Source organism: Colobus angolensis, unplaced genomic scaffold (genome assembly GCF_000951035.1).
Source record: "Colobus angolensis palliatus isolate OR3802 unplaced genomic scaffold, Cang.pa_1.0 Scaffold245, whole genome shotgun sequence".
Taxonomy (NCBI): Eukaryota; Metazoa; Chordata; class Mammalia; order Primates; family Cercopithecidae; genus Colobus; species Colobus angolensis.
Genome location: NW_012115655.1, coordinates 2,029,098 through 2,048,606, shown reverse-complemented (window position 1 = coordinate 2,048,606; position 19,509 = coordinate 2,029,098). Strand labels below are relative to the sequence as shown.

At 40.6% G+C, this 19,509-nt stretch overlaps 1 protein-coding gene across 2 annotated transcripts in view; it reads left to right on the top strand.

The window, feature by feature from the left end:
* The window catches only part of PARL (presenilin associated, rhomboid-like), a 54,271-nt gene that overhangs the window by 21,876 nt on the left and 12,886 nt on the right, over nt 1-19,509 (top strand). For both annotated transcript variants that reach the window (XM_011945808.1, XM_011945807.1), the window contains exon 5: nt 16,920-17,015. In XM_011945808.1, the coding sequence (XP_011801198.1) occupies nt 16,920-17,015 (96 nt within the window). The remainder of the gene's footprint in view (nt 1-16,919; nt 17,016-19,509) is intronic.

Here is a 19,509-nt window from a genome sequence, read left to right as displayed (position 1 = left end):
GCTGGGATTACAGGCTTGAGCCACCGCGCCCGGCCAGTACCTTCTATGTTAAGAATGCTGTAATACATATTCTGTCCCTACGCGGAGTTGCTTACAGAGTAGTTGTCTCCCTTTTTACAGATAAGGAAACCAGCTTTCAGAGAAGGAACTTTTGAAAGTCAAACTGCTAGTAAGCAGTAGAGCTGAGTTTCAAAACCCAAGTCTGTCTCATTCTAAAACCAGTTTTTGCTCTTCTCCCCCATGCTATTTGTAAAACCCTGTTTAAATGTAAGCATGACATGCATGTCACCATGATAACTTTTTTCTTTGTAAATTGTTCTGGAAAGACAGATCTGGCTTTTCAAGTTAACACCTCTGCAATATTTTATGGACTTAGTTATTTGAGAAACTTGAAAATAGATTTTTGCCAGGAACAGTGGCTCATGCTTGTAATCCCAGAACTTTGGGAGGCCAAGGTGGGTGGATCCCTTGAGCTCAGGAGTTCAAGGCCAGCTTGGGCAACATGACGAAACCCCATCTCTACCAAAAATACAAAAAATTAGCTGGGTTTGGTGGTGCGTGCCTATGGTCCCAGCTACTTGGGAGGCTGAAGCAGGAGAATTGCTTGAACCTGGGAGGCAGAGGTTGCAGTGAGCTGTGGTCGCACTGTTACACTCCAACCTGGGTGACAGAGGAGACTCAAAAAAAATTTTTTTTTAAATTTTTTAATGATTGTGTAGATAAGAAACAATTATTTCTAGAGAATTGAAAAATATTGCTTTTGCTCAAATTTGATTAAACTTATTTGGTACTCTTAATTTTCTGTACTTAACATAAGTGGAGAAAGGATGTTTATCTTTCTTCAAACTGTTTATTCTCTCTGGAGGTCTTAATTTTTCTGACTTTATTGGAACCCGATCCAGCTTTCAGGCTTATGGTTCAGACATTGCTTCCTTTAGGAAGTGCTTTCTTTTTTTCATGAACTCATTGCAGTTTTTATCTTTGATAATACAGTGTGCCTTATATAATTGTATGTGTAACATCCTTGAGAGCAATGTAAGCATCTGGAGGACAACAATGACATCTTTAATTTTGTGACAGCACCTAGCATATATCATGTACACAGTAAGGGCACTCAGTTAAAATCTGTTGAGTGAATGAATGTTGAATGGAATCTTAACCAAGGGATTGAGATTTTTCAGTGTTGCCGTAACTAAGACCGTAGAATTGATAGGTCAACGACATCTTAAATTGATTACTTGAAAGATAGCTCTTTAGGAGCACATCTGTTTCCACTAGATTAATGTACTTTGTTTGCTTGCTTCTTTTATGAAAGTAAGGAAACTGGGTGCAGTGGCTTATGCCTGTAATCCTAGCACTTGGGGAGGCCAAGGTGGGCAGATCACCTGAGGTTAGGTCAGCCTAGCCAATATGGTGAAACCCCATCTCTACTAAAAATACAAAAAATTACTGGGCGTAGTGGTACACGCCTGTTATTCCCAGCTGCTAGGGAGGCTGAGGCAGGAGAATCGCTTGAACCCAGAAGGCAGAGGTTGCAGTGAGCTGAGATTGCACCACTGCACTCCAGCCTGAATGACAGAGCAAGACTCTGTCTCAAAAAAAAAAAAGGAACGAAATTAAGATTTCTTTAGGGTGGCAAGGTTTTGCCTTCACTAGTTTCGAAGCATTTCGCTATTGGTTGATACCTCACATTCTTTGAAGGTGGTTGTGATTTTATGCCATTTAACATGTGAAGAAGCCTAGCATCAGAGTTTAAAACCTTTTCTCATGCTGGTGAATACTTTCTTCAAAGAAGCTGGAGGTAATTAAAAATCAGAATTCTTTCCCCCCAGTCTTTTTCTTTTTTGAAATCAAATCAGCCATTTGGCATGAAGAGCATAGCAGTAGAGAGAGATGCTTGTGATCTGTCTTGCAACTTGAATGTAAGCTGCTTTGAACAACATAAATGTGAATGGTCATGCTTCAGGTCTTAAATCTTTATTGTTAGATTGTCCAAGTGACTTTAACCTCAGGAAATGCCCTTTGAACTGTTTTGTGTCACCTCAGACTTTCCTTGTAGGAAATAACTATTCTAGTAATAGTGATTCTAGTTTTACAATGTCTGTAAATGGTGCTTAATCAATTACCTACATATGAGATTCTCAAGAATAAACTGTTTATTTAGTATGTCTTGTCTCCTTCCTGGGATGCTAATTAGTCCAGCTTTCCTTGCTGAGCACTCCTGATTGCTTCTTGTAGACTGCAAAGTGAAGTTGGCTCAGCTCCTGGTTTTAATCAATGATAGATTTATGGAGTGACAGGTCTACTCCGTCCCACTTTCTTTCTTTGGATTGGAGATGTTTTCTGAATGTGGGTTTTTTGTTGTTGTTGTTGTTGTTTCATTTTATATTTTGAAAGAACTTGACAAGTTTGACCTAGAGAGTTTTTAAAGCTTTGTGAGACCAGAGTGCCTCTCTGTTTTGTAGTTTTCATACGTAGACAACGGCAGCATGAAAGCTCTAGTTGGTTAAAGATTTCTCACTACTACACCAAACACTTCATGTAAGTATTCCTTGCTATTGAATCTGTTGAGCTCTTGAATTTGGATGGAAAGATTTTGGATATAGTAAGTTCAGACAGTAAAGTGTTAATCCAAATATACATAGTTTCTGAGTTTCAGATAATGAGGGGTATCTCAAATTGATCCATGTCTCTTTGGTTCCTAGGTATAGATAAGAACAGTCAGATTGTAAGGCATACCTGTAATTTATTTTATTGTTAAGGAGGCATCTGGTGGTGAGGTAAAATACCTCCCTTTCTAGCTGGGTGCAGTGGCTCATGCCTGTAATCCCAGCACTTTGGGAGGCCAAGGTGGGTGGATCACCTGAGGTCAGGAGTTGGAGACCAGCCTGGCTAACATGGTGAAACCCCATCTCTACTAAAAATACGAAATTAGCTGGATGTGGTGGCACATGCCTGTAATCCCAGCTACTAGGGAGGCTGAGGCAGGAGAATCGTTTGAACTTGGGAGGCAGAGCCGAGATCATGCCATTGCACTCCAGCCTGGGCAATAGAGTGAGACTCCATCTGAAAACAACAACAACAACAAAAACCTCCCTTTCTTACAGCTGATGCCAGGTTTGGAATCTGTAGTTTTTGACTGTTCTGTCTCAATCTGTCTGTGCAAATCCCTTTTTAAAGCTATGCTAGGAAACTTGTTTTAATCCTTTTTTCTTTTTGGTTTGTTTGGGGATTTTTTTTGGTCTTAATTTTTATTACACAGAAACAATCTCCTCAGGCTCCATATTGCTCTGAAAAAGTGTTTATAAGCCCACTGGGTATTTGTGGAGCAAATGGGGAATATAAGGTGGCATTCTTCAAAGCTAGATTTGTCATCCCTGGTGCTTTTATATTTCAGCTAATTTTCTGTTCTATTGCCCTGATCTGTCAGCCTTTTAAGCCTGTCCTGGAGGTCCCCGGGCAAGCCCCAGAGAGAATATTTTTTCCTACCTTTCTAGCTTTCAGGGTTGTCTTTGAGGCACTTGCCAGATTTTCCTGTTAGTTCAAGAGAATGCTGACTTGACTGTATTGAGATTCAGGTAAAGCCACAGGAAAGAATCAGCTAAATTATTATTTTTGATCAAGAAGGAGCGAGAACGGAAAAGGATAGGGAGAGAGATCTCAAGAAAACTATGCCCTAGTTCCTCTACTAGTGTATTTTTTGTCAGCATCAAAGTTTAGTCACTACTACTCTCTAGTCTTTGACCCCTTGCCCCAACTTCTAAAGTCTATTGTTTTTTCTTTGCTGTTCTGTTTCTACCAGGCTTATTCTTTTTCATTTCGGTTCTCTCTGTCCTTGTACCTTTTCAAGGTTTTGAGCTGTCTTCCCAGACTAAGGCCTCCTTATCTATTCTGATGTTGCTGGTAAGGTAACGTTTTCCTTGGTCTTATAACCCATCTTTACCTTTTAATCAGTCACTGTTTTTCTGTAACTCCTAACTCCTGACTTCCCAGTCTGCAAACAAGTTATTTTTGGAGAAGAGTAGCAAAATTAATCCTTCAGTGCCAACCGCACTTCAAGTATCATGCTACGTGCTTTACATGCATGTATATTATTATTAATCATCATAAGAACCCTGTTAGTGGTATCCTCATTTCTCAGATGGGGCAAGGAGTGGTCAAATAACTGAGATCACACAGCTAGAACTGGGTGGATTCGGGAATCAAATCCACTTCATATTTCAAAGAATAGGCTTATTATGTCCTTTCACTTTCTAGAATAGCAAACCTTTCTGATAAACCACACTGCCTCCCCCTGTCAAGTATCTGGGTGCTGATTCACAGCACAAATTGCAGCAAATTGTTCCAGAGTAGCAGCCTGGTACCCAGGGAGGAAAGGGAGCCCTTTTTGACTGCCTAGACTAGATTTTGTCATTGTAAAAGGAATAAATATGCATGGTAACAGATGAAAATTGGAATAAAGGATACATAAAGTGAAAAATAAGTCTTTCTCTCACTCTCAACTTCCAGTTCTGTACTTTCCCTTTCCCATAATAACCATTGCATGTTTAGTTACTTGTGTGTTCTTCCAAGGCATTTATTTATGTATAGGCATTTATATCTATCTGTGGTTTAACACAAAAATAGTAACATGCAATACATACTCTTCTGCACCATGATTTTTTTTCACTTAATATTTTAAAGAACATTCTATATCAGTACAAGTAGGTCTGTTACATTCTTTTTAATATTTTATTGAGGTATAATATACATAGAAGAATGTGAATATGTCAAATATACAACTCAACTAATTAATTTTCACAAGCTGAGCACATCCATGTAACCAGCACCTGGATTGATAAATGGAAATTACCAGCACACCAGGCTTTTTTGTTTGTTTTGGTTTGTTTTGAGACAGCATCTCACTTGTCACTAAGGCTGGAGTGCAGTGACATGATCACGGCTCACTGCAGCCTCAGCCTCCCAAGGCTGGTCTTGAACTCCTGGGCTCAAGTGGTCCTCCTGCGTTGGCCTTCCGGATTGCTGGGATTACAGTCATGAACCACTGTGCCTGGCCAGCATATTCTTTTTAATGACATTATAGTATTCCATGTAACTGAATATTATTTAACAAATCTTTTATTAATAGATATTTATGTGGTTTTTAGTCTTCTGCTTCTATAAATATTACTGCAGTGAATTGCCTTACATACAGATCTCTGTACCTTGTACAAGCATATTTTTAGGATAAGTTACTGGAAATAGAATTGCTGGGTCAAAGAATATGTACATTTAAAATTTTGTGTATTGCAAAGTTGTCTTAAAAGAAGTTGTGTACCATTTTAAATGTCCTCCAACAATGTACAGAGTATAAATACGTCAGATTGATTTCTAAAAGTTGCCCACTGGGGAGGTTAGATAATTCTCATCTGCAGGGAGAGTACAGAGAAATAACAACCCTTTTTTGTGGTTAGCAATTATAAGGGCCTTTGTCTCCCTCATTGTGAATTTGCCCTTTCTGTTTACCCGTATTAGTTTCAAACTTTCTGTCTCTATCCCAGTGGGATAGAGGATGGAAGATGGACAGTCTCTCTGGGTTTCTTCTTGATTCCAGGTAGCTGTGGACTCAGTCCTTAATTAGTTTGGTGGATGCTACCTAGGAAAAGAAATGATAGCCACTGTGTGAGGCCAACAGATTGATCTTTACACCTGCCTGGTTCCCAGAGAACCTGAGGTAAGGATGGCTTGAGCCCAGTTCTTTGGCTGCCGTGGATGTACATGCTTGTCAGTGTCTGGACTGGCCGGGTCTGGGTCGGTATAGTAGCCCCTTCAGATAAAGGAGCTGTGGAGGCGTGACTTGGTCCACCCAGAAACAGAGGGGATCTGTGAGTAGCTATTAGACCCCAAGTGGTATGGTAAGTCCTTTATAGGAAAATAAGAAGAAAGGGGTTATACTACCTTTCTTGGGCTGAGGAGGAAAATAACCTGAGGTCATTGAACCAAGTAATGCTTTCCAAATCAGTGCATCTGCCTTTTTAAAAATTAAGATACAGTTCACATATAAAATTCACCATTTAAAGCAGGGGTTCCCAACCCTGGGCCAAGGACTGGTATCGGAACCGGGCGGCACAGCAGGAGATGAGTGGCAGGGGAATGAGTGAAACTTCATTTATGTTTTGTTTCCTTTTTTTGTTGTTTATTTTTTTGAGACAGAGTCTTGCTCTGTTGCCCAGGCTAGAGTATAGTGGTGCGATCTTGGCTCACTGCGATCTCTGCCTCCCAGATTCAAGTGATTCTCCTGCCTTAGCCTCCCAAGTAGCTGGGATTACAGGCACCTGCCACCACACCTGGCTAACTTTTGTATTTTTAGTAGAGACAGAGTTTTACCATGTTGACCAGGCTGGGATCTAGGTTATGTACTCCTTATGAGAATCTGATGCCTGATGATCTGTCCCTGTCTCCCATCACACCCAGACGGGACCATCTGGTTGCAGGAAAACAAGCTCAAGGCTCCCACTGATTCTACATTATGATAAGTTGTGTAATTACTTCATTATATATTATGATAGAATAGAAATAAAGTGCAGAATAAATGTAATGCACCTGAATCATCCCAAAACCATCCCCCCACTCCTGGTCTATGGAAAAATTGTCTTAACACAAAACTGGTCCTTGGTGCCAAAAAGGTTGGGGACCACTGATTTAAAGTATACAATTGGCTGAGTGTGGTGGCTCACACTTGGAATTCTACCACTTAGGGGGCTGAGGTCAGAGCATTGTTTGAGTCTAGACCAGCCTGGGCAACATAGTGAGACCCCCCACACCTCTCTAAAAATAATAACAAATAAAAATAGAAAGCCAAAGTAAATTCAGTGGTGTTTATTATATTTAAAAGGCTGTGCAACTATCATCATTATCTAATCCCAGGGCCCTTTCATTATCCCAAAAAGAAACCCCATTCCCGTTAGCAGTCACTCCTCCATTCCTTCCTTCCCTTCAGCCTTAGGCAGCCATGAAGCTGCTTTCTTGAGGGACCTTCCTGTTCTGGGGATTTCATATACATCAGGTCACATAATGTGTAGTCTTTGGTGTCTGTTTCTTTCACGTAGCATGTTTTTAAGGCTCACTCATGTTGCAGTAGGTATCATCAGTACTTCGGTTTCTTTTTATGGCCAAATAATATTCCAGTATATGGATATATTACATTTGTTTATTCCTGCATCAGTTGATGGGCATTTGAGTTGTTTCTGTTCTTCAGCTATTAATAATACTGCTATGAACTTTCATGTGCACATTTTTGTGTGGACACGTTTTCATTTCTTGGTATATAGCCAGGAATGGAATTGCTGGGTCATGTGGTAACTCTTTTTTTCTTAATTGTAAAAAAATAAATAACATGAAATATACCATCTTAATCATTTTTAAGCATATAGTTCAATCGAGTTCAGTATATTCACATATTTGTAAAACCAATCTCTAGAACTTCTTCATTTTGCATATCTGAAACTCTCTACTCATTAAACAGTATGTCCCCTTTTTCTCCTCCCTTCAGCCCTTGATAACCACCATCCTTCTTCCTTTTTGTATGCATTTGACTACTTTAGATACTTCATGCAAGTAAAATCATAAAATACTTGGTTTTTTGGACTGCCTTATTTCACTTAGCATAATGTCCACAAGGTTTATCCATGTTGGAGCACGTGACAGTATTTACTTCCTTTTTTAAGGCTGAATAATACTTTGTTTTGTGTGTATATCACATTTTGTTTATCCATTCACCTATTAATGGATATTTGAGTTATTTCTACCTCTTGTTATTATGAATAATGCTGCTATGAAAATGGGTGTGCAAATATCTCTTTGAGACGGACCATGCATTCAATTCTTTTTTTTTTTTTGACATGGAATCTTTCTCTGTTGCACAGGCTGGAGTGCAGTGGCATGATCTCAGCTCACTGCAAGCTCCACCTCCCAGGTTCAGGCAATTCTCCTGTCTCAGCCTACCAAGTCACTGGGACTACAGGCTCACGCCACCACACCTGGCTAATTTTTTTATTTTTTTTATTATTATTTTTAGTAGGGACAAGGTTTCACCATATTGGTCAGGCTGGTCTCGAACTCCTGGCCTTGAGGTGATCCACCTGCCTCAGCCTCCCAAAGTGCTGGGATTACAGGTGTGAGCCACCGTGCCTGGCCCACCGTGCCTGGCCTGTTTTCCTTTTTTTGAAATTTGATGATAGCCGTCCTAATGGGTATAGTTTTAATTTCCATGTTTGAAGGGGTGGCCTGCCTCTCCACACCTGTGGGCATTTCTCGTTAGGTGGAATGAGAGACTTGAGAAAAGAAATGAGACACAGAGACAAAGTATAGAGAAAGAAAAAGTGGGCCCAGGGGACCGGCGCTCAGCTTACAGAGGACCCACGCAGGCACCGGTCTCTGAGTTCCCTTAGTATTTATTGATAATTATCTTTACCATCTTAGAAAAAGGGAAGTGACAGGATAATAGGATCATTGTAGGGAGAAGGTCAGCAGTAAGACATGAATAAAGAGCTCTGTGACATGAATAAGTTTAAGGAAAAGTGCTGTGCCTTGATATGCATATGCAAACATCTTCGTAAACTTCTTTAGTGCATAAAGAGCAGCATTGCGCTAGCAAGTCCCACCTTTCGCCCTAAGGCGGTTTTCTCCTTTCTCAGTGAACAGAACATACTATCAGGTTTTACACCGAGATGTTCCATTGCCCAGGGACGGGCAGGAGACAGATGCTTTTCTCTATCTCAGCTGCCAAGAGGCTTCTTTCCTCTTACACTAGTCCTCCTCAGCGCAGACCCTTCATGGGTGTCAGACTGGGGGACGATCAGGTCTTTCTCTTCCCAGGAGGCCATATTTCAGACTATCACATGGGGAGAAACCTTGGACAATACCTAGCTTTCCTAGGCAGAGGTCCCTGTGACCTTTGTGTTCCTGGGTACTTGAGATTAAGAGAATGGTGATGACGGCCGGGCGCGGTGGCTCAAGCCTGTAATCCCAGCACTTTGGGAGGCCGAGACGGGTGGATCACGAGGTCAGGAGATCGAGACCATCCTGGTCTACACGGTGAAACCCCGTCTCTACTAAAAATACAAAAAACTAGCCGGGCGAGATGGCGGGCGCCTGTAGTCCCAGCTACTCGGGAGGCTGAGGCAGGAGAATGGCGTGAACCCGGGAGGCGGAGCTTGTAGTGAGCCCAGATCGCGCCACTGCACTCCAGCCTGGGCGACAGAGTGAGACTCCGTCTCAAAAAAAAAAAAAAAAGAGAGAATGGTGATGACTTTTTAACCAGCAAGGTGCCTTCAGGCACTTGTTTAACAAAGCACATCCTACACAGCCCAAAATCCATTAAACCTTAAGTCACCACAGCACAGGTCTCTTGCAAGGACAAGGTTGGGGGTAGGGTCACAGATTAACAGCATCTCAAATACAGAACAAAATGGAGTCTCTTATGTCTGCTTCCTTCTATATAGACACAGTAACAGGCTGATCTCTCTTTCTTTTCCCCACAGATTTTGCTAGTGATTAGTAATGATGAGCATCTTTTCATGTGTTTATTGGGTATTTGTATATCTTCTCTGGAGAACTTTCTATTTACTTCCTTTGCCCATTTTTACATTGGGCTGTTGAGCTTTTTATATGTTCTGGATATTAATCCCTTATCAGATATGATTTGCACATTTTCTCCCATTTTGTTGCCTTTATTATATCCATCCTGGTGAGTATAAAGGGATATCAGTGTGGTTTTGATTTGCCTTTCCTTAATGAGTAATGAACATCTTTTCATGTCTTATTGTATATTTAGTCTTCTTCGGAGAAATGCCTGTTTCTCCAAATGTTTTCCTCATTTAAAAATAGCTATTTGTCTTTTTGTTGAGTTGTAAAAGTTATTTATGTATTTTGGAGACTAGACCCTTATTAAGAGATAACGATTCACAAATATTTTTCCCATTCTGTGAGTTGTCTTATCACTTTCTTCATAGTGTTTTCCAAAGCATAAACATTCTAATTTTGCTGAAGTTCATTTTATCTATTTTTTCCTTTGTTGCTTGTACTTTTAAGTGTCATGTCAAGGAAACTGTGACCTAATTCAAGGTCACAAAGATGTGTACTTGTGTTTTCTTCTAAGAGCTTTAAAATTTTAGCTCTTCAATTTAGACATTTGATTAATTCTGAGTTAATGTTTGTATTTGGTTTGAGGTAGGGGTCCAAACTCATTCTTTTGCTTGTGGATATCCACTTTTCTGAGCACCGTTTTTTGACGAGACTATTCTTTCCCCCATTGAATTTTTTTGGAATCTTAGTCAAAAACCAGTTGACCATAATCGTATGGTGTGTATTTCTGGAACTCTCAGTTCTGTCCATTGATTTATATATCTGTCCTTATTCTATTACTACATTGTCTTTATTCCTGTAGGTTTGTGTTTCAAATTCTGAAACTATGCATTGTGAGTCTTCCAACTTTGTTAATGTGAAATACTACATTGATTTTTCATATGTTGAACCCAACTGGCATTCCTGTGACAAATTTCACTTGGTCATGATTTATAATCCTTTTTATATATGGCTGGATTTTGTTTGCCAAAATTTTCTTGAGGATTTTTGCATCTGTTTTCATAAAGGGATATTGATAGTTTTTCTGTGATGTCTTTGGTTTTGATACGGAGGTGATACTGGCTACATAGAATGAGTTGGAAAATGTTCCTTCCTATTCTGTTTTTTGAAAGAGTTAGAGAAGGATTGGTGTTAATTCTCCTTTATATTTGGTAGAATTTCCCAGTTGTAGTAAGTTGAATAGTGTGCTTCCCCAAAATTTGTGTCCACCTAGAACCACAGAATGTTACTTTACTTGAAATAGTGGCTTTGCAGATTTGATTAGTTACAGAGAGATCATCTTACATTAGGATGTACCTTAAATCCATTGACTCATGTTTTTATAAGAAGAGGAGAGGACAAAGAAAGATACAGAAAACAAGACCAAAGAGATGGTGGCAAAGATTGGAGTGATGCACCTATAAGCCAAACAATGCCAAGAATTGTCGGGAGCCACCAGAAGCTAGGAAGAGGGAAGGAAGGACACTTCCCTAGAGCCTTCAAAAGGAAGCATGGCCCTGCTGACACTTTACACCTTGGTTTCTGACTTCTAGCTTCCAGAACTGGAAGAGAATAGATTTTTGTTGTTTTAAGCCACCAAGTTTGTGTTAAAACAGCTGTAGGAAACTCAAATACTAGTGAAGCCAATGAGAAACATAGGCACCTAACACCTTATCTGGCTCTGGACTTTTCTTTGTGGTAAGTTTTTTAAATTACTAATTCAGTCTTTGTATTTATTCTTGGTCTGTTCAGATTTTCTATTTCTTCAAGTCAGTTTTAGTAGTTGGTGTCTTTCTAGGAATTTTAAATTTCATCTAGGTTATTCTCATTTGTTTGTATATAATTGTTCATTGTATTTTGTAGTAATTCTGATTTCTGTAAGGTTGGTAGTAACATTCTGCTTTCATTCCTGATTTTAGTAATTTGTTTTTATTTTTCCTTTTATTTTTTAGCAAATCCCAGACCTGTATGACATGACTTTAGTAATTTGAGTCTTTTTTTCTTTGTCACTGTAGCTAAAAGTTTGTCAGTTTTATTGATCATTTCAAACAGATCCAACTTTTGTATTTATTAATTTTTCTGGGTTTTTTTATTCATTTACCTATTTTCTTCATTCTTCTCCTTGCTTTGGTTTTACTTTGCTCTTCTCTTTACACTTTCTTAAGGTGAAAAGTTAGGTTATTGAGTTGAGATCTCCTTTTTTAATGTGGACATTTCATTGCACCACTTTTGTAGCATCCTATAAATTTTGGCATATTGTATTTTTGTTTTCATTCATCTGAGTTTCCTAGTTGCCCTTGTGATTTCCTCTTTGAACCATTGGTTATTTAGGAGTTTGTTGATTTCCACATACTGGTGAATTTTCTGAATTTATTTCTGTGTTGATTTGTAATTTCATTCCACGTGATCAGAGGACGTACTTTGTATAATTTAGTGTTCTAGTGTAAGTTTATTGAGAATTGTTTTGTGACTGAACATATCCTAGAATGTGCTGCGTGTACACTTGAGAAGAATGTATATTCTGCTTTTGTTGGGTGGTGTGTTCTATAGGTGTCTGTTAAGTCTAGTTGTTTTATGGAGTTGCTCAAGTCTTCTGCTTCCTTGCTAATCATTTAATTAATCTCTCCATTATTGTAAATGGAGTTCTGAAGTCTCCAGCTATTATTGTTGAGTTATTTTTCCCTTCAGTTTTGTCCATTTTTCTTCATGTCTTTTGAGATTCTTTTGTTAGGTGCATGTGTTTCTAATTGTTATATCTTGATGAATTGACCTTTTCATCATTGTATAATATCCTTCTTTTTCTCTAGCAATGAATTTTGTCTTAAGGTCTATTTTGTCTTAGTATGCATGTGGCCTTCTAGGGTCCAGGAATATGTTGGAGGTTTTCAAAGTTTCTGTTGAAATCTTATTCCCCTGCTTTTCCTCTTAAGATTTTTGATTAGTCTCTTATTTGCCCCCATGTGTTATCCAGCATCTCTAGCAGTCTGAAACTTAAAACACTTACCTGTCATTGTTTTTGACAAACACTCTCTGTGAAAAGTTTTGTACTTGGGGAGCTCCCAGTCAGGTTAAACAGCCTTGAAAGTGGGTCTTATATGGAATCAACAGCCAGGTCAAATAATGACAATTCTTTGGGAATGAGGCGTTGAAAGAGCTCCAGCTCCATTCTACCAGCTACCTCAGTTTTTAAGACTACCTTGTAACTAGAGAATGGGGGATTGGACTAGGCCAAGTTAAAATGCTGCAAAGCTTTGGGAGGCTGAGGCAGGCAGATCATGAGGTCAGGAGATCAAGACCATCCTGGCTGACATGGTGAAACCCCGTCTCTACTGAAAATACAAAAAATTAGCCAAGTGTGGTGGCGGGCACCTGTAGTTCCAGCTACTTGGGAGGCTGAGGCAGGAGAATGGCAAAATGCTGTAAAGCTAGCTGTTTTTCTTAAGTAAATACGCCCTGGTTTGCTATAAGCCTTTGATTAGTTTCCAGAGTTCTGAAAAAGTTGATTCTGACATTTTTTGCCAGTTCTTTCATTGCTCTTATGAAGGAGAGTTTTCAGAGATCCTTATTTTGTTATTTTTTCACTGATGTAGTCCAGTGCATTACACAGGTGTGAGGATAGGCACTAGGACAGCAGCAGCCTTCCTGAATCAGTAGTGCCAAGCTTGTCCAAGAGTTACCATAGAATCAGGAAGAAGCAGGTAACATCCCTCCTAAGTGGAGATATACAAAACTTAAGCCCTTCTATTTCTCAGAGGAGGAGAGAGGAGGAAACCATTATTCTTTGATTATTTGCATACTAGGTGCATGTACTATCTTATTTAAGCCCCACTACAACCTTTATGAGGTAGGAGTTATTATCCTCATTTTACAAATGAGGGAATAAAGTGCCATAGGCCACAAAACTGCTAAGTGGCACTACTTAGGATTCAGACCTGAAAAGGCCATTCTCTGTTCACCATGTTTTCCATTTGTTGGTTCGTCACTGTGTGACTGCTACATTTAATCATGTTTTCTCATTTCATCATCACTCAACCCTTTTTTTTCCTTTTTTTTTTTATTTATTTATTTTTGAGGCAGGGTCTCCCTCTGTCGCCCAGACGAGTACAGTGGCACAATTTTGTCTCACTGCAGACTTGACTTCCTGGGTTCCTTAGCCTCCCAAATAGCTGGGACCCAAGCATGTGCCACCAAGCCCAGCTGATATTGTTCATTTTTTTGGAAAGAGGAGGTCTCACTATGTTGCCCAGGCTGGTCTCAAACTTCTAGGCTCAAGGGATGGATCCTTCTGCCTGGACCTCCCAAAGTGCTAGGATTATAGACATGAGCCACCACACCCGGCCCATTCAACCCTTTCAGGTAGATTTTATTGTCCTCATTTTACAGAAGAGGAAACAAGCTGAGAGGTTAGGCCTCTTCCCCAGGTTATAGTGTAAGTAGGACAGAGTCACTTTTGCTGGACTCCTTCACCCATACTTTTAGCCAAAATGCAGTACTGCCTCAGTAGGCCTAGGATTGCCACAAATCCTCTCATTCTTATCTGCTTCTGGGGACCAGCATATGCTCTTTCCCAAGTAAGGAAGCCATTTTTATGTGGTGTCTGAAGTCCTAGAGTGACCAAGGTCAAAATAAATCCTCCTGGCTCCCCATGTCTTGGTGTATAGTAGAAAGAGCACTAGATTAGGAATTCTGGCTTGGCCACTGAATTTGACTGACAACTTGTACCTTTTACAGCCTCAGTTTTTCTCATCTATAATTGGCCTTCAGAATAGGGTTTACAAAGAAGAAAGTATGTGCATTTCACTTTTCTTATTTCTTTTAAATTTGTTAAATGTGTCTTATGAAGAATTCATAGTGGTTGACGTACATAATTTGTTAATAAGTATACATACATGGGATGTGTCTCTTACTAATGGATGGTGTTTACTAATGGGGTGCCTCATGAAAGCAGTTTGATGACCACTGGCTTATAAAGTAAGGGGTTTTGGCTGCAGTCTGTTTCAGTGCCAGTACTCCATACTTTATCAGAAAAGCTTCTTGCATTTGGATTGAAAACTTCGCAGTGTTAACTCTTTGTCTACTGTTAACCTTGATGTCTTTGGTTATCTTCCCCTACTCTTTTGGTTTTGAGACAGAGTTTTGTTCTTGTTGCCCAGGTTGGAGTGCAGTGGTGTGATCTCGACTCACCGCAACCTCCGCCTCCTGGGTTCACTCCTGCCTCAGCCTCCCGAGTAACTGGGGCTACAGGCATGCACCACCACGCCTGGATAATTTTGTATTATTAGTAGAGACAAGGTTTTTCCATGATGATCAGGCTGATCTCGAACTCCCAACCTCAGGTGATCCGTCTGCCTCAGCCTCCCAAAGTACTGCTGGGATTACAGGCGTGAGCCACCGTGCCTGGCCTTTATCTTTCATTTTTTTTTCATGTATTTTCCTTTATTGTAATCACTTTATCCAGAGACATACCCTCCTCTTGACGGTGCTGTGGTACCTGTGGTTTCCAGAAGCTGTGTGTGCTGTGTATCAGTGGTTTGAGGAAGTTGCCCATGGAACTGACAGCGGAAGCAGAGTAGTCATTGCCATTTTTCAGCCTAGCAGGCAGGATCAGGACCCCATTTTGCTCGCTTTGCCTTGAACCACAATTAGAGTAAAACACCAAAGCCCTGACAGATCATGATCTTGGCAATCCGATCTTTATGATCATGGCCAGACTATTCTCAGGTCTTCTTTACCCTAAGATATCAATCACTGGGTATGACAACCTAGACCTAAGCGTGCACTCTGCGTAGTAAAGATGATTAACTCTCCCAAAGGAAACTAAAGAATCCTGGGCAACACGAATCACTGCTTTTCCTGTAGGATAACCCTCCCAAGACTCCAGTCCCTCTGAGGAGGCTCTGCCTGCCTACCCTTCCCAGGGTTCCAGGCTCCACAATGGGAGGTGCACACAGTGCTTTTCGCTCTTCATTGCTTGGTGTATGATCCCTTTTCCCATCTTTGCATAAATGCTGTCCCTCTCACCATCTTTAAAAGAGTTCTGGGTAATTGTTTACCAAAGATGGTATAATGGCTGTCACAGTCCCCACTAGTGAGACATCTGATACAACTGATGGAATCAGTTCAACAAAATGCAATAAAATTTTATTTAGTGTACTACAGAGAAAGAAAAAATGCTACCAATTAAGCTATCACATACCACCAATTATAAGATGCATCTTGATTTCAGATATTAAAACGGGAAAAATGTCTTAAGATCTGTGAAAAATGTAGCTTCCTTTCCCACCTCTCAAGTGGGAGAGCAAAAACTGGACAGACTAGAAATGCCGGGGGCTAGCTGAGAGCATTACAGAATGAGCAAGTGCAGAAGCCACAGGTAACACTGAGACGTAGCAGCTGCCAGGGACTAGACAAAGAATATTTTCTAAAGTAAATCCTTTTACCAGAATGTTACTGAAATCAGTCCTTACTGGCATTGAAGAAGGTGAAAGTGCTACTTGCCTGTTGCTTACAGAGACTGGAGGAATGAAAATTGTTTAAATTATTTTAATTCAACAAGTAGATGAATACCTGCTATGTGAAGGAGTTGTGGCAATTCATAAAATTAATATATTTTTTAAAGTTTGTAGTTTTCAAGAATAACTTAATTTCTTATCTAAAATCTAACAAGTTAATTCTATTATCAAATAAACCTCAATTTCATAGTAGTACTAACAACATCAACACTTACAGAAAAAGGAAAGTCACCCAACTCCCACATGTAAACAGACTTCAGAAGCAGTTGCAGAGTGTTTCTGAATTATCCCCGAATTCCTATCACATGAGTATTTTTCTCAAACATGTTGACCTTCACCTACACAGATGACTCACATATGTTTCCATAAGCTGGCAGTAAGTTTAAGAAGCACACCATGCCCTGAGGAAAAAGGAGTAATGTTAGCTTTTCTACTCTTGGCCAAAGAACCTAATTTTATATATTACTTCTGTCTTTGGTTTGGCTATTATAGACAATATTATTGATCTGATTATTATTGAGAAGAGTAAACTGTTCTAAAGAAGTAAAATATGGATCTAGGGAAAGGAAGTTAGCTCCTAGAGCATTTGTGATTTCTCAGGAATTCTGTGACTTTACCAACCCTAGGCAGTGCTGATACTTTAAAAGCATTGGTTTCACTTGGTTTTTTTTAGCTCACCCTCCATCCCCCAAGTATACAGTACTCTTACATAATTGTGGAAGAGATCTTACGAGGCGGTAATTTAGATCAGACTTTTTTGCTTTTATTTTAAACCTCCCTAAATTATAAATATTTATTTTGTAGGTATTATAGCTGCAAATGTCCTTGTATTCTGTTTATGGAGAGTACCTTCTCTGCAGCGGACAATGATCAGATATTTCACATCGAATCCAGCCTCAAGTAAGTCTGACTTGTTTGATTTTATTTTAAGGTAGAAATAATATGAAAGAAATATGTTTTAGTTAATGAAAGTGCTGTAAAAGAGACGAGTTACCTATCGATAGCTACAAGCAAAATACAGAGGATAGGCTGTAAGCTCCTTCATTGAGGATTGGGACCTCATCTCTCTTTTACTTTTTCTTTTTTTTTTTTTAAGACAGAGTCTTGCTCTGTTGCCCAGGCTAGAGTACAGTGGTGCAATCTCAGCTCACTGCAACCTCCGCCTCCGAGGTTCAAGTGATTCTCCTGCCTTAGCCTCCCTAGTAGCTGGGATTACAGGTGCCCGCCACCACACCCAACTAGTTTTTGTATTTTTAATAGAGACAGGGTTTCACCATGTTGGACAGGCTGTTCTTTAATTCTTTTTTTTTTTTTTTTGAGACGGAGTCTCGCTCTGTCGCCCAGGCTGGAGTGCAGTGGCCGGATCTCAGCTCACTGCAAGCTCCGCCTCCCAGGTTTACACCATTCTCCTGCCGAGTAGCTGGGACTACAGGCGCCTGCCACCTCGCCCGGCTAGGTTTTTGTATTTTTTAGTAGAGACAGGGTTTCACCGTGTTAGCCAGGATGGTCTCGATCTCCTGACCTTGTGATCCGCCCGTCTCGGCCTCCCAAAGTGCTGGGATTACAGGCTTGAGCCACCGCGCCCGGCCTGGACAGGCTGTTCTTGAACACCCGACCTCAGGTGATCCGCCCGGCTCAGCCTCCAAAAGTGCTGGGATTACAGGCATGAGCCACTGTGCCCAGCCTCATCTCTCTCAATGTAATGTCCTAGATACCTAAAATGAACCTCACCCATAGTAAATATCTAAATATTTTTTGACAAATTAAGAGCCTATTCTTTTTTTTTTTTTTGAGATAGAGTCTAGCTCTCTCGCCAGGCTGGAGTGCAGTGGTGCAATCTTGTCTCATTGTAACCTCTGCCTCCTGGGTTCAAGCAATTCTCGTGCCTCTAGCCTCTTGAGTAGCTGGGATTATGGGCGCATGCCACCATGCCTGGCTAATTTTTATATTTTTAGCAGAGACGGGTTTTGCCATGTTGGCTAGGCTGGTCTTGAACTCGTGGCCTCAATGATCCGCCCACCTCAGCCTCCCAAAGTGCTGGGATTATAGGTGTGAGCCACCATGCCCGGCCGACAAGTTTATTCTTTAAGGAAAATATTACATACAACTTTATAATTAACATAATTTACTTTTTCATTTTTTATTTTATATTATTTTTTTGAGACAGGGTCTGGCTCTGTTGCCCAGGCTGGAGTGCAGTGACACAATCTTGCCTCACTGCAACCTCTGCTTCTCAGGCTCAAGTGATCCTCACACCTCAGCCCCCAGGAGCTGGGACTACAGGTGCATGCCACCATGCCCAGCTAATTTTTTGTTTTTAGTGCAGATGAGGTCTCACTATGTTGCCCAGACTGCTTATTTTTTTATTATCAACTTTTGCCATAAGGACAAGTTGCTTTAATTGAACTGAGAGTCTTTATGGGTTGCATACGAAGTAGAAAAGAGATTTACTAAGACAGCTTTTTACCACTTTTAAAAATGATGTCTTAAGCTGGGCACAGTGGCTGACACCTATAATCCCAGCATTTGGGAAGGCTGAGGCAGGTGAACTGCTTGAGCTTAGGAGTTCAAGACCAGCCTGGGAAACATGGTGAAACCCCATCTCTACTAAAAATACAAAAATTAGTTGGGCATGGGAGTGCGTCCCTGTGGGTCCCAGCTACTGAGGAGGCTGAGGTGGGAGGATCACTTGAGCCCAGGAAGTTGAGGCTGCAGTGAGCCAAGTTCATGCCACTGCATTCCAGCCTGGGGCGACACAGCAAGACTCTGTCTCCAGGGAAAAAAAAATAACAGAAAATTCTTAAAAATAGCTGCTGGTGACGCCAGGTGCGGTGGCTCACGCCTATAATCCCAGCACTTTGGGAGGCCGAGGCAGGTAGATCACAAGGTCAGGAGATCGAGACCATCCTGGCTAACACAGTGAAACCCTATCTCTACTAAAAATACAAAAAATTAGCGGGCGTGGTGGCGGGCACCTATAGTCCCAGCTACTGGGGAGGCTGAGGCAGGAGAATGGCGTGAACCTGGGAGGCGGAGCTTGCAGTGAGCCAAGATCATGCCACCACACTCCAGCCTGGGTGACAGAGCAAGACTCCGTCTCAAAAAAAAAAAGAAAAAAGAAAAAAAAAGTAGCTGTTTTTGTTTTCCATGTTTAATTTGTTTCATAGTTTTTTTGTTTTTTGTTTTTTTGAGATAGTCTCACTCTGTGGCCCAGGCTGGAGTGCAGTGGCTCAATCTCAGCTCACTGCAACTTCCACCTCCCGGGTCCAAGTGATTCTCCCGTCTTAGCCTCCCAAGTAGTTGGAATTACAGGCGTGTGCCACCATGCCTGGCTAATTTTTATATTTTTAATAGAGATGGGATTTGACCACGTTGGCCAGGCTGGTCTTGAACT